The following is a 15,856-nucleotide window of genomic DNA, read 5'->3' as shown; positions in this document are numbered from 1 at the left end:
GAGCCTATCTAGCTTTTGAAAGATTTTTTTTTCATGTTTTTCTCAAATATGATTGTATAAATGTATTTCACATGCTTGATTTTATAGGAATCAGCTATTGCATCGTCTAATTTTGATGTATGGGTAAGTTTTTATAAAGTTTGAAAATTCATGGTATAAAACTTTTATAAATATCATAAAAATTAAAAGCTTAAAAAATTATTATATTTTATTTGAAAACACGATTAAGTGTTGGCTCCTCTCAAATTGACCATTCTCAAAGCATCTGTTGGGTCAGATTTACGAAAAACAATTTATAAACCCAGCAGTTACCCTTTAATCTTTATCTCTCTTTATATATATATATATATATATACGCGTATGTGTGAGAAATTTTTTTTATATTCTTTGTATTTTATGATGGATTTTCCCACGCCAAGAAAAGAAAAATCTTCATAAGGCACCTAACGTTTAGGCATTAAAAAAATTATACCTAAATTTTGAAAAATTTAAAAATGATCACATAAATTTTTGCACCTTAATAAAAAACAAACTTTCAAGTTATTACTAACTCAGTTAAGAGAGCAAATTTACTAGTTAACCCATCAAAGACTCTTTTCCTCTTTTTTAGGTGTATTTTTTAAAAATATGCTGTTGAGGATAAGATGATAATTCTATATTGCATTTAACAGCAAACTTACGGTAGTAAACTCCTGGTCTGGGCCTTTGTGATTAACCACCATATTTCTTAGGTGCGTTTTTTAAATATTTCAAAATATAGGTGCATTTTTAATTATGGCCAAACTTTAAGTTCCTTTTTGAAAATTTTCTACCATGAAAATCTATGTTTATGGCACTGTTTTCAAGTATGTACCGTGATAACGCCATCCAAAATAACCGGTTACCTTGCTTTTTGCCGTCTTCACCCGCAGAAACGCGCCTCACACAGTAGAGAGAGAGAGAGGCCATGGAGGTGGAGGTGAGAACGGTGGGAGGTCTGGAGACATGCTTCGTCTCTCTTCCCCTCTCCTTAATCCACACCCTCCAATCCACCCACTCCAGCTTCCTCCCTCCCATTCTTGCTCTGGAGCTCCGCCCTCTTAACAAAAACGACGACCATCGATGGCACCTCGCCTGGTCCGGCTCTGCTTCTCACTCCACCGCTATCGAGGTTTGTATATGTACTCTTCGCCTAAATCTCACCCTCTTCTCCCCATGGCTCCATCTGCTTGTAATTCCACTTGGGCCTCTTTTGCTTCTTCATAGAAAAAACCCCCAAGTTTCACCCTCTTCTCCCCATAGCACCATCTGCTTGTAATTCCACTTGGGTGTCTTTTGCTTCTAAATAAAAACCCCAAAAACACGGCACGAACTTCATTCGGTACGTGAATTCTTGAAGTGCTTGTTGGTTCAGGTGGCACAGCAATTGGCAGAGTCCATTGGGTTACCGGACCGTGCTAAGATGCGAGTAAGGGCGATGGCTACTTTTCCGAGAGCTACAATGGTGTCGATAGAGCCTGTTAGTGAAGACGACTGGGAGATTCTGGAACTCAATTCTGACTTCGCCGAGGAGACGATACTGAAACAGGCAAGTTCCCTTGCAATCTGCGAATAATTCTATCGCTTTCGCCTTGTGATGCTTTGCCAGTCTTTGTTGATTGTAGAAATTGTATCTGGTAGACCGAACTTTTGGGCAATTTATGGTTGGCGGAGTTTGGTTGGGGGCTCACGTGATTACTCTGTTTTAGTTATTGAAATTGTCGAAGAAACGTTCGGGGATTCGTATTTGTTTCTAGTTCTTACTGTTCTTGTTATGTGAAAAATTCAGTGATAAACATTAGGACGAGTTTGGTGTGTCATGAATTTTATAGCATTTTCCACCACTATGATCATGGCAAAACTGTTGTCAGTATATGGGTGAGAACCTCCCAAGAATATAGTTCAAATTTATTGTGCTCTGTGATTCACTCTGTGATTCACTCTGTGATATGTTTTGTGGATCTTGATTGAACTTGAAAAACATCATGCTCAACTTCACTTCTTTCGGTGATTGGATATATTGATGCAGAGGTGTGCACTGTCTGACAACCTAACCGACCAAGTTGGTTTAGTCCTTCTTGCTAAGTTGAGGGAATTGTGGTGGTAGGTGTAGGATTACCATTCCTTAGAGGTTTTGATGAGTTTTTTTTTTCACTCTGAGCAAGAGTTCCATCGCCTTCATGGACGCTTCCAACATTGTGCTTGGAATAGAAGGCACTGGCATCAAGTCTTACTTCAGGAAACAATATCACCACTTGAATTGTCCTTGTCTAGTCAGCTCCGGCAAGCACTCTCATCTGTAACTTGCACATTTTTCATTCCTGAGAAGGTCAGGACAAAATTGGCTCTGAAGGTGTTGAAAAAGTGTATTGTTACATGTACTAGGACGGAGTAAGTTATATAATAGGATAATGCACTGTACTGTAGAATGCAAGAAAAAGTAAAATTGACAAAAATAAAAACTGGATAATGGAGAAATTGTAAAACACTAAAATCAACTGACCAGAAAGGAAAAAAAGATACTACCAAACATAACTATGCAATAAACAGAACATGAATAAATGTAAGAATTAGTGAATAGTACATGATGCTGATAATAAAAATGACCATAATCACACAATCATGTACATGAAATTCAAGGAAAATGACAAAATACACCATATGAAAACATAGACACGTACATACACATGTGTATGTGCACGTGTGAAACTGTGAATATAACTATGTACATAATACTAGGTTCAAGAATATAATAAGTCATTCAGCTCTTCAAATAATTAAAGGACAAAAAGGAAAAACAAAAAAAATCAAAGTATTAATTGCTTTCATATATCATGATGAAACTTTACCTATTAAAGTTGTTTCCTTTCCTTTTCCCTGATCCTCTAAGTCTGGTCCCACATAATGATTAGTTTTTCCATTGGTTCATATTTCCGTCTCCAATTATGGTTGTTCTGAAATAGCATCCTCACAAAGCATTGTAGTTTCATCTTGCACCTACTCTTCTAGGATATCTACATCATTCAAGTTGATACATTCAAATAATTCCTATCTTGTTGCTTCTTTAATTCCTGTATTTGCTTAAAAATAATAAAGAATAAATAATAGCTTAAAAATAATAAAGAATAAATAATAGATAATATATATGGTAATTTGATATTTCCAAAAGTTTATATCGAATATGCACAACCAATAAAAGACTGCTACCCTTTTCTCTTTGTAACATGGGTAGTTCTACCAGCCTCCCATACCTATGTTGTATCCAGTGTTGTAAGTATCGTACCATACAATACGGTATGATATGTATCGTTACTTTGAGGGGAAACGATATGATACACACCCGTATCGTACGATACGGTACAATACATATTGTTACTTTGAGGGAAAACAATATCTCGATATTGTTAAATTATATTGACCTTATATATATCTATCTATCTATATATATCTATATCTATCTATCTATCTATCTATATATATATATATATATATATATATATATATATATATATATATATAGAGAGAGAGAGAGAGAGAGAGAGAGAGAGAGAGAGAGAGAGAGAGATTATATATATGTTTATGTGTCTATATATATATATTTTGTAATACTCACTAGCGGTAAAATAGTCTTTTCACATGTATACACGCATATCCATTAGGGATATGCTTTTTCTTTTCTTTATTTTTCCTTTTGTAAAGAGGGGTCCATCATAGAGTCGTTGGACCCTCCAACGGTCATATTTATGACCGTTGGAGGGGCTCCTAACGACTCGATGGACGCCCCTCTTTGGTTCCCTTTTGTGTATAAATAAGGGGCTTTGCCCCAATGTATAGTAAGCTTGTTAAAGCTTTTCTCAATAAAAGTTTACATATTTTTTAGCTCTCTCTCTCTCTCATATTATGGGTGTTAGTCAGTTGCCACTTTGTGGCCTATTGTATTTTTGCCCATTAGTGGCCTATTGCTTGTAAGCTTGTGCATCTCTTAGTCACTTAGTGACATTATTTCTTTTCATTAGTATTTCATTACATGGTATCAGAGCAAGGTTGTGAAAACATTATTGGGGTACTCTTACTTACGTGTGAGAAGTTTTAAGTATCATACATTTGTTCTTCTTCAACTCCCTCCATGATGGCCGACAAAGATACAAAGATCAATCTTTCACTCAAATTGAATAGAACCAACTATAGAATGTGGGCGGCCGCCATGAAAAACAACCTCATAGGTAAAAGACTTTGGGGATATGTATGTGAAACCATTTCGGAACCACACTTAAAGCTTACCAAAATGGAGGGAAATAAAGAAAAAGCCTTCAATGACGAAGAAAAGGCCAAAGCTATTCAAGAATAATAATCTAAAGTTGAAGATTGGGAAAGTGAGCATGCCAAAATATTGGCATGGTTCATGAATGTTGAGATCAAAATTTGTGTCAATCTTGCCAAATTCAAGAAAGCAAATGAAACATAGTTCTTTATGAAAGGCATGTTCACTAAAAAAGACCTTGCTATGCATTTTTTTTTTGCAAGAAAAAATAAGAGAAACCAAGTAAGGGGATATGAGCATTAGAGATTACTATAGTACTCTATCTCCGTTGTGGGATGAACTTGCTCTTCTCGAACTACAATGGGAAGGAAGTGCTATTGCCATGAGGTAAGAGCAAATGGAGAGATAGGTTTTTTCAATTTATTTATGGCTTTCGTCTCAAATTTGAACAACTAAGAGGGTCCCTTCTTCATAAGGCTTCTACCCCTCTTAGTGAAATCTTAGTTGATTTATGCCAAGAAGAAACTCACTTGGCCCTTAAGAAAGATATTGATGAGGTCCATGCGGTATCTAGATCGGGAAATAACATGAGGACATATAAACCTCCTCATTTTTGAAAAAATAACAATGGTGGAGGAAGAAAAATTATTTGTCAGTATTGTAATGAACCGGATCATCTTCAACCAGATTGTCCTAAGCTCAAAAGAAAGGTGGCTTCCGTTGAAGATTGTCCAAGAAATTCGAGTGAAGATTCAAAGAGAGACGGAGACATAAAAGACTCCATTGCTTAACTTACCGAAACTCTCCAACAATTCATGATGATCAATTCTTCTACACCTACCTCCGATGCCGCAATATCATCTACTCCCGATATGTCTTCTTGGATCTTTGATTCAGGTGCCTCTTTTCACATGACTCCAAATGCATCTCTTTTATCTAAACTAAGTTTCAATTCTTTTAAATCATTCATTTCCATGGCCGATGGAACATCATTAGATGTTGAAGGAATGAGAAGTCTTGAAAAAGTTTTTGGGTCAAAACAAAGAATTTCATGTTTCAAAAATTAGAATAATTCCAAAACTTAATTTAAACCTTTTTTTCGTTTCTCAAATTACCGATTTTGGATATAGTGTCTCTTTTTTACCAACCAATTGCTATGTGTAGGATCTCCGGTCCGAGAAGCAGATTGGGCACGACCATGGAAGAGGAGACCTATATTACATGAATTTTTTGTCTTTGCCATCCAAATCTTTTTGTAATCTCGTTCAATCTAAAGATCTTGGGACTTGGCACCAAAGGCTTGGTCACCCTAATTTTTCGAAGTTGTATCTTTTTTTTTTTGGAAAAATTTTGTAATGAAAAAATATTTACTTGCAATGATTGTATCCTTGGAAAAAGGCATTCTCTTATGTATCTACATAGCAATTTTATTTCCAAAAGACCATTTGAATTAGTGCTTTACCTGCACCCGTTATGTCTAAAGGAAGATATTCATGTTATGTTGTCTTTATTGATGATTTTACTAGATATACTTGGGTTTACTTTATAAAAAACAAATCCGATGTCTTTTCCATCTTTAAGAAATTTCATGTTCTTATTCAAAATCAATTTCAACGCAACGTAACCATTTTTAGATCCGATTCTGGAGGAGAATACATGTTAAAAGAATTTCAAAACTATCTTAAACTAAATGACATTATACATAAAAGATCTTGCCCCAAAACTCCCCAACAAAATGGTCTTATCGAGAGAAAACATAGGCATCTCATTGAAACAACAAAGACTCTTCTTGTTCCTAAAAATGTTCCAAAGAACTTTTGGGCCGAAGCCACTCTTACCGCAACTTATCTCATAAATCGAATGCCTTCCTTTTTTTTAAGAAATGTTTCTCCCTTTGAAAAATTGTTCAAAATATCTCTGAATTTTAAAAGATTGGGGATTTTTGGTTGTAAGTGCTTCCTTCTTTTTAAGGACAAGATAAACTTTTACCAAAAGCCCTTGAATGTGCTTTTATTGGATATAACGAAAATAAAAAATGTTATAGATGTTATGACATTCAAAATAACAAACTTTATGTTTCAAGAAATGTGACATTTTTTGAAGTGCAAAATGGTTTTGAAATTCAAAAATCTAAAGAAGAAATTGACTATTCTTTCCTTTTTGACTTATTACCTAGAAATAAGTCTAAAAATGATTTAATTTGTAATAATATTTGTGATGTCAATTCTTATCAAAACAATGATTCTTGTAATGAGAGTCCTAATAATATGCATGTGTATACTCGGCGTGAGGGCTATAAACATCAAAGTGCTTTCGATATATACTCTCAAGACATCTCTTTAGAAGATCAAGTTGAAGAAATCCAACCCAGGCGATCTTCTAGGAATAGTAGAACTCCTCAAAAATTTGTCTTACTATTCATTTTCTCTAAATTATAGAACTTGTCTAATGATAATACATTCCTATCATGAGCCTTCTAATTTTAAAGAAGCTAAGCAACATCCACATTGGGTTGATGCTATGAGACTTGAACTAAAAGCACTCAACAAGGCTAACACTTGGACCACTGTAAGTCAACCATTAGGAAAAAGCGCTATTAGATGTAGATGAGTTTATAAAGTCAAAACCAAGTGTAACGACCCCAACTCATACCCAAGAAAAAGTGCAATTTTTTTTTTATCAATTGCAGAAATCTTCCCAGAGACCTGGGGCCTTTATAGTTCCACCACAACTAGGAAACTCAACACACCAGAAGGGATCTTGCACCCCATCTTTCAATCCAAACCCAAACTGAATAAAATTTATTAATTAGGAAATGATAGAGTCATGAGACAAATAAATAAGAACATCAGAGTGCAAAAATAAAAATAAAAAGAAAGAGCCCCGCTGTCCATAGAAGTCTGCCAAACAGTCATGTGATCCTCTCGTGAGCAAGTCACCTCGTTGGGCATCTGAGGCTGAGAAAAACACCAAAAATAGAGTGTCAGAATCTAAGTAATTCTGTGTACGAATCCTAAACAAATAAGCATAAAAAATATAAATAGGATTCATCTAATAATTTAAAGGGATGCTATTAGAACACTTTTCATAATTTCATAAGCAGTAAAAACATTCATCATGCAACATGATGCAATATCATAAAATTCAACCATGCATCGTAAGGAACATAAATAAATATGTATGATCTAATGCATAACAGGAAGATGCATGATGTCAGTGCACATACATGAATAAATTATTATCTTTATCAAGTTCTCTTATTATATATATATTCTTATTAAGATGTAAACAATTTAAGTTCCTCTTTTTATTACAGTTGCACGCAGATACACCAAACGAGTAAGAATTTTCGAGGTCAAGTAGGGTTCTCAGGGTAACTTATCATTCAAGTTGTATTTTATTATTGAGTTCCAAACTTAGCCCTCGACAAAAACAACCTTCGAAATATTAGACCACCCATCTAATGTCGGGACATCAGAGACCACCCATCCATAAGTGTCATTTTTCTTGGTATACTAAAACAATAGTTGTGTCTACATATCGCCCCGAGGCAAAGTGACAGAAACTCTCTAAAATTGTGACCAGGAGAAGAACCTCAATATCGGGTTCGGGGGCAACAACAATGCACACAAAGTTTTTGTATCATTTTGGTTTCTCCAAAACCGCAACTCTAAGAGTCTCATACTCCCGCCGAGACATCTCAGAATCTACATTACACTGTTCTTTTTCTTTAAGTTATTATTAATAGTTGTTTCATTAATTTGCAATTCAGCATGTCAAATTAATATCACAAATTCGCATTTTCAAATGCGAGGCTCTTCACGGGATTCCAGCCCGTGGAAAAATGCAGAACAATGCAATATAGAGGAAAATGTCAAATGTGATTTTTGCGATGTATAAAAATAAGTAAAGGAGCAATCCAAGCTCAGGGATCACCAGACCCGCAATGATCCATTGATCGTCGATACTTCATATGCAAAAATTGTAACAATCATGCTATAAATGCAATGATGTTGACATGCTTTCAACATGCACACTCATATATGTCGAATGACAATGCGTATGCATTAAACATCCATATGCATATGTTCACAACATTCATGTCCATGAACTTATGTGTAATCATTCACATATATGCTTCTATTCATGAGAGCTAAATTTTAAAAATGTAAACATGCATATATCCGCAAACCATACATCATCTCATGTACACATATGTACTTGAAGCAAGCTGCATATGACACAAGGCTTAAGAATGCCACATCACTTAAAGAACAAGAAACTCATTCATGCATAGTATGTTTTCCAAATCCTAAACAAGCTACAACTTTAGCATGGTCTATATACTTTCATTTTCGTATGCTAGGCCATCAGTGGAAATATGATACATTCTCTCCCTTTTTTTTTGTTATATGAAAAGGCCAGTGCCTAGCCGACCCAGTCGGCTGGGGCTGACATGGGTGCCACACGGCCTTGCTAGGCCTGTGCACCCCTTGCCATGCTGCCAAGGTCTGGCAGTCAGCCAAGACCCACTTGGAAACAATCGAATGACACCCCATACCTCGGAGCCATAGTTGGAAGAGTGGCTAACAGGATCAAGGGAGCTTAATTCACTCTCGATGGCAATCACTATCAACTAGTACTAAACGAAGGAAAAACATGCTTCATGGTAATTATTCTTTTCTACCATATTTATTTATCTACAATCAAATTAACATGCAAGTCCAGAATCATACTGCAAATCTGCATACATGGCCATAATCACATTCAACGTGTTTGCATATGTGCTTTTTCCTAAGTGTGCAAACATAAACAGCATATTAAATGCTGTATATTCTCACAAATCTCATTCTACAATTATACACAACATCCTTCATGCTGTTTATGCATTCATACAGCTCTATGCTCACAAAAGGTTTCAAATCACGCATACACAGGTTTTTAACCTTCCCACACATACACAGATTTGCAGATTTATGCAGCCATGCAACCTTACCGATTCATGAATTAAAATATCATATATGTATAGTTGGATTCATGAATAAATTACAGATTTACAGATTCATGAATTAAAAGAGAGAAATGGCTGTGCAACTTATAAAATCCAATTATGTTTACGATTCCAGATTTTTGCGGAACCTCTAAATAAGTACATATACTATAATAAAGATTATGTTTTAGCATATACAGAATTTTTATTGTATGAAAGAGTGAGAATAATTAAGAACACAACCATGGAGGAAGATCTACGCATCCTCCTCCACGTGTCTTTGCAAAAACATAGATATAACCACTCTTTCCATGGATTTCCATCAACTTATTGCATGAAAATCCAATCTATATCAATTTCTCACTTGATTCAAGAGAGAAAACCCATACCTTGAATAACCAATGAAAAAAAAATAAGGATAAAGGTTGAAAAACGTGGGAGGAGGGCTGAAGCAGCTCTCCTCCTCCTCTTCTTTCCCCTTCTCCTTCTCTTTTCCTCTCTTTTTCTTTCATTCTCCCTTTCTCATTCTCTTTTCCTCTTTTTTTGAGTCTTAAATAGAGTAAGAGGAAGGTGACCCACACCCCATTCTGCAGCTCTCTCTAGATGGGCCAGAGAAGGAGAGTTTCCTCTTATGAGGACTCTCTCTCTCCCTTACCAAAATGTTTCAATTCTTTAAAAAATTGACTTTTTCAAAGTTTTCAATTTTTTTGAAATCTTTCTAAAACTTACTTTAGTCTCTTTAGGCATGTACAAGGACTCCTTTAAGAAGTCCTAAACAATCCCTAAAAATAAAATTCAGAATTAACTATTTTTTTTTAATTATTTAGTATTAATTAATTAATAATTATTTAAAAGTTTTCAAAAATAGCCAAATTAACTAGGGAGGCTTTTTAACCCTAATTAACTCCAATTTAAAGCTTTTAGATGAATTTAAAGCTCGAAAATCATTGAGCATGGATCCATATCCAAGATCCAAATCCATCTCCAAAAATCCAAATAAATTTTGGACTGGACCAAATCCAGATTAGTGTGGGTCTTGGATAGAGTCCTGATCCATATTAATTCGGATCAAAACTATTGCACCAAGTCCGATCCAAATTTGGATCCAATCCGACAAACTGTTCATTTTTTGAAAAATGCGATTTTCGCACCAACCGGAACTCGAATTCTAAAAAGTAACATATCGTTGTGCTCGGCGTTCTGAGACGCATCCAACAGTATATTACAGGAATATAAATTCTGAATTTCACCCAAAAATAACTTGAATTTCGCTCAAATTTTGCTTGAATTTAAAGGTCGAAAATAAAACCATTTCTTACATTTTAAATGGCTCGTTTAGACCTAGCTGATGAGACTTGAGCCAAGCCCAGACTCAAAAGCATCAATTTAAGATCGAGGTTCAAACAATATTTCTCCTATACTTCGTCAAATTTTCAAAAAACCTGAAAATGACTAAATATGAAAATACGTGATATTACACCAAGAGTGATGAGACATTATAAAGATACAAAGTTAAGGTAGTTGGTAAAGGATACGCACAAGAATATGAAATAGATTATGAGGAAAAATTTTGCCCAGTTGCTAGGATGACCAGTGTAAGAACTTTAATAGATCCTCCACCGAGTCTTGAGATTGATAAATGAAAAATTATTAAACTTAATAAAGTTTTTTATGACCTCAAACAAGCTCCGAAAGCTTGGTATGATCTTTTTAGTAAGGTTGTTTTTGCTAATGGTTTTACTTCTTGTTATACTCATACTACTCTATTTGTTAAGTCTGCAGGAGATCATATAACTATCTTAGTATTATTTGTTGATGACATGATCATCACTGAGAATGATAAAAAGGGCATTGAGATTATTAAAAATATTCTTAAAAATAATTTTGATATGTCTGTCCTTGGATTTCTAAGGTATTTTTTAGGGATCGAAGTTGGATACTCTCCTCGGGGGTATGTTCTGTCTCAGATAAAGCTTGCATCCAACGTTATTGCTAAGTCTGAATTAACTAACGAAAAGAAAGTGAAAACTCCATAAGTAATCAACGCTAAGATGAGAGCCAATGATGAAACTCTTTTAGAAGATCCCACTTCTTATCGTCAACTGATTGGATTACTAACATATTTGTCTATTATCAGGTCAAATATTACTCATGCTGTTCACAGTGCAAGTCAATTTCAGAATGCTCCTACTTCTATTCACATGGCTGCTGTTATGAGAATTATCAAGTATTTAAAGGAAACTATAACCAAAGGACTATTCTTATCTTCCTCTTCATCTCCTACTTTAATTGCTTATACTAACTCTAATTGAGGGGTAACCCCAATAATCATATTTCTACAACAGGATATTATGTTTTTCTTGGAGAATCATTAATCTCTTGGAGATATAAGAAACAACAAAAGGTGCTTTTTTCTTCCATAGAGGCTGAATATCGGGCGATGGTTACCACTACCGCTGAACTTGTCTGGTTGAGAGGTCTATTCCAAGATATGGGCGTCTTTCTCTCTACTCCTTCGAAGTTGTACTGCGACAATAAGAGTGCTATCTACATTGCTAGCAACCACACATTTCATGAATGAACAAAACATATAGAAATGGATTGCCACTATGTTCGAGATGAATTTTTATGAGAAACCATTCAACTATCTTATGTTACTTCAGAGTAGTGTTGTGAAAGGCATTGAGGCGTAGCGAGGCGCTCCACCAAAAACCGAGGCGTAAAGCGTAAGCCTCAAATAATTTTTTTAAAAACTTTAAAAAAATTATAAAAAAATATCTAAAAATACAAATAAATAAAAAATGCTTTATTGATAAAATAAAAGCCAATAAGAAATAGAAAATCTTAAATAAGTACTAAAAAATATGAGATTAACATATAAAAGTAACTAAAAACTGATTACATAACTGGAAAATATATGAGATTAACCAAAAAAAGTTAAAATATACTAAGAAACTGATTACATAACTGAAATAACTGGAAAATATATGAGATTAACCTATAAAAGTTAAAATATATGGGATTATTCTAAAAAATATGAGATTAACATATAAAAGTAACTAAAAAAATGATTACAACAACAACAACAACAACTATGCCTTCATCCCAAAACAATTGGGGTCGGCGATACGCCGATATGAACAAAAAAAGAAAATCATTCTGTGTCTTCCACGTGAATCCTTCTCCTCCAATCATTTCTATCCAATGCCATGTCCTCGGTGAGGTTCAAAGCATTCATATCCTTTCCTATCATCTCCATTCAAGTCTTCTTAGGCCTACCCCGACCTCTTTTAACTAATATATTTTCCCATTTCTCCATCCTTCTAACTAGAGCATCATTAGGCCTTCGCCAAATATGTCCAAACCACCGTAAACGATTCTCTCTCATCTTATTTTCAATGGATGCAACGCCTATCTTCTTACGTATCTCCTCATTTTGAATCTTATCTTTTATTGTATTTTCACACATCCATCTAAGCATATGCATCTCAACTACACTCATTTTTTGAATATGATGTCTCTTGGCAACCCAACATTCCGTACCATATAGTAAATCGGGCCTAATTGTCGTTCTATAAATCTTTCCCTTTAACCACAATGGCATTCTACGATCGCACAATACTCCAGTTGCACTTTTTTATTTCATCCACCCAACCTTTATCCTATGATTTATATCTCCATCAATTTCTCCATACTTTTGAATGATAGATCCCAAATATTTGAAACAGTCATCCACCGGTATTTCTTGCTCACCAAGCTTCACTACACTCCCATCACTACTTCGTTGCTTACTAAACCGACATTCCATATATTATGTCTTACTCTTACTCAACTTAAAACCTCTTGCTTCCAATGTCTGTCTCCATAATTCTAACTTAGCATTAACCCCAACTCTAGACTCATCAATCAAAACAATATCATCAGCAAACAACATACACCACGACACATTTTCTTGAATTGATCTCGTAAGCTCATCCATCACTATAGCAAATAGGAAAGGGCTTAAAGCAGATCCTTGATGTAACCCAACCGTTATAGGAAAATTGGTTGTTACCCCTCCACAAGTGTGGACATTGGTTACTACTCCTTCATACATATCTTTAATTATACTAATGTACTTAAGAGAAACACCTTTCTTCATCATTGTCCACCAGAGAACGTCCCTAGGTACTCTATCGTATGCTTTCTCCAAATCAATAAAAACCATATGCAAATCTTTGTTCCTCTCTCTATTTCTCTCAATAAGTTGTCTAAGAAGATGTATAGCTTCCATAGTTGATCTTCCAGGCATAAAACCAAATCGATTCTCCGATATCATGACAAAAAAAATGATTAAATAACTGAAAATATATGAGATTAACCAACAAAAGATAAAATATACTAAGAAACCGATTACATAACTGGAAAATATATGAGATTAACCAACAAAAGTTAAAATATATGAGATTATTCTAAAAAATATGAGATTAACATATAAAAGTAACTAAAAAACTGATTACATAACTGAAAAATATATGAGATTAACCAACAAAAGTTAAACTATACTAAGAAACTAATTATATAACTAAATAACTGGAAAATATATGAGATTAACCTACAAAAGTTAAAATATATGAGATTATTCTAAAAAATATGAGTTTAACATATAAAAGTAACTAAAAAAATGATTACATAACTGAAAAATATATGAGATTAACCTACAAAAGTTAAAATATATGAGATTATTCTAAAAAATATGAGATTAACATATAAAAGTTACTAAAACACTGATTGCATAACTGAAAAATATATGAGATTAACCAATAAAAGTTAAAATATATTAAAAAACTAATTACATAACTGAAAAATATTCGAGATTAACCAACAAAAGTTAAAATATAGTAATATACTAAGAAACTGATTACATAACTGAAATAACTGGAAAATATATGAGATTGACCTACAAAAATCTTGTTGATCATGTCTTAGAAATCTTTTTGTAATTTTTTTTTTTGCGCCTTGAGGCATAGAGGGCCGCACCTCAAGGCGAGGTGCGCCTTTTGCGCCTCAAGGCGAGGTGCGCCTTTTGCGCCTCAAGGCGCGTTCTTGATAACAATGCTTCAGAGTATCAACTAGCAGACTTTTTCACCAAAGTTTTTCCATCGCCTCGTTTCTACTTTCTCCTTAGCAAACTCTCGATGATCTCACCGTGTGTTTGAGGGGGGTATTAAATTATATTGACTTTATATATATATATCTATATATATATAAAGACATATATACATATATATTATATATATATGTCTATGTGGCTATCTTTCTCTCTCTCTCTCTCTCTATATATATATATTGTAATACCCACCAGGGGTAAAATAGTCTTTTCACATGTATACACGCATATCCATTAGGGATATGCTTTTTCTTTTCTTTATTTTTTTTCTTTCTTTTTCCTTTTGTAAAGAGGGGTCCATCATAGAGTCATTGGACCCCTCCAACGGTCATAAATATGACCATTGGAGGGGCTCCCAACGACTCTATGGGCGCCCCTCTTTGGTTCCCTTTTGTGTATAAATAAGGGGCTTTGCTCCAATGTATAGTAAGCTTGTTAAAGCTTTTTTCAATAAAAGTTTACATATTTTTAGCTCTCTCTCTCATATTGTGGGTCCTAGTCAATCGCCACTTTATGGCCTATTGTATTTTGCCCATTAGTGGCCTATTGCTTGTATGCTTGTGCATCTCTTAGTCACTTAGTGACATTATTTCTTTTCATTAATATTTCATTATAGATACGTGTGTGTATCATACATGTATCAGATGTATTTACGATACACCCCTATATCGTACCACATCGTACGATACAGTACAATAAAATTCTTTTTTTTTTAATCGTATTTTATAAACTTGGTTATTTTGCTTATGCTTATATAATATGAAAGTATGAGTCTTGTGGCATTGTTCTTGTGAGATATGCATCCAATATTATCTATGATTATATAGTAGTTGATGTTTGATGATGTCTTATGTAGCTTATAGAGACATAAATGTGATTTTATGGTCATATTTTGTGCAATTCATCATTGTTTCATGTGTTATAAATTTTTTAGATTTTTTTGCTATTTTTTCTGATTTTTCTTGATTTTTTGGATTTTTTTATTAAAAATTTATGTTACGATATGATACGATATGTTATGATGTTACTTTGGGCCCGATCGATACGGGTAATGATACGGTACTTATAACCTTTGGTTGTACCTGCACTGCTACTTGGGTACTTGGGGTATGGTCAAATGGGTTTCGGGCTCTACATGACCCATTTTATTCATTTTATTGATCCAGTCATGTGTGGTCGACATTGGGGTGTAATGGAATCAAAGAGCACAAAAGAATACAAAGTGCCTTAAAAGGCAAACACAAGAAAGGAATCACAAAGATACAAGAGCCACTAAGGGCAATGACACCTAGGCCACAAGGGCACACACGAGCACAAAGTAAAAAATATAAATTTTATTAGTGTCTAATGCTTAAGAAAAGCACCTCCATATATGGAGGAGATCTCATATTTATACATAGCAAAAAGGATAGAATGGGGATCAAAAGCATTCAATCTT

General features: G+C 34.3%; 1 protein-coding gene across 2 annotated transcripts in view; it reads left to right on the top strand.

Moving 5' to 3' along the window:
* Window positions 1-891: 891 nt before the first annotated feature.
* Window positions 892-15,856, top strand: part of PEX1 (peroxisome 1) — a 74,620-nt gene continuing 59,655 nt past the window's right edge. For both annotated transcript variants that reach the window (XM_089995299.1, XM_089995298.1), the window contains exons 1-2: window positions 892-1,150; window positions 1,394-1,567. In XM_089995299.1, coding sequence (XP_089851425.1) covers window positions 947-1,150; window positions 1,394-1,567 — 378 coding nt within the window. In that variant the 5' untranslated portion in view covers window positions 892-946. The remainder of the gene's footprint in view (window positions 1,151-1,393; window positions 1,568-15,856) is intronic.

Source organism: Nuphar pumila, chromosome 2 (genome assembly GCF_984573655.1).
Source record: "Nuphar pumila chromosome 2, dmNupPumi1.hap1.1, whole genome shotgun sequence".
NCBI classification, from domain to species: domain Eukaryota; kingdom Viridiplantae; phylum Streptophyta; class Magnoliopsida; order Nymphaeales; family Nymphaeaceae; genus Nuphar; species Nuphar pumila.
This window is presented reverse-complemented; position numbering and strand designations above follow the sequence as displayed.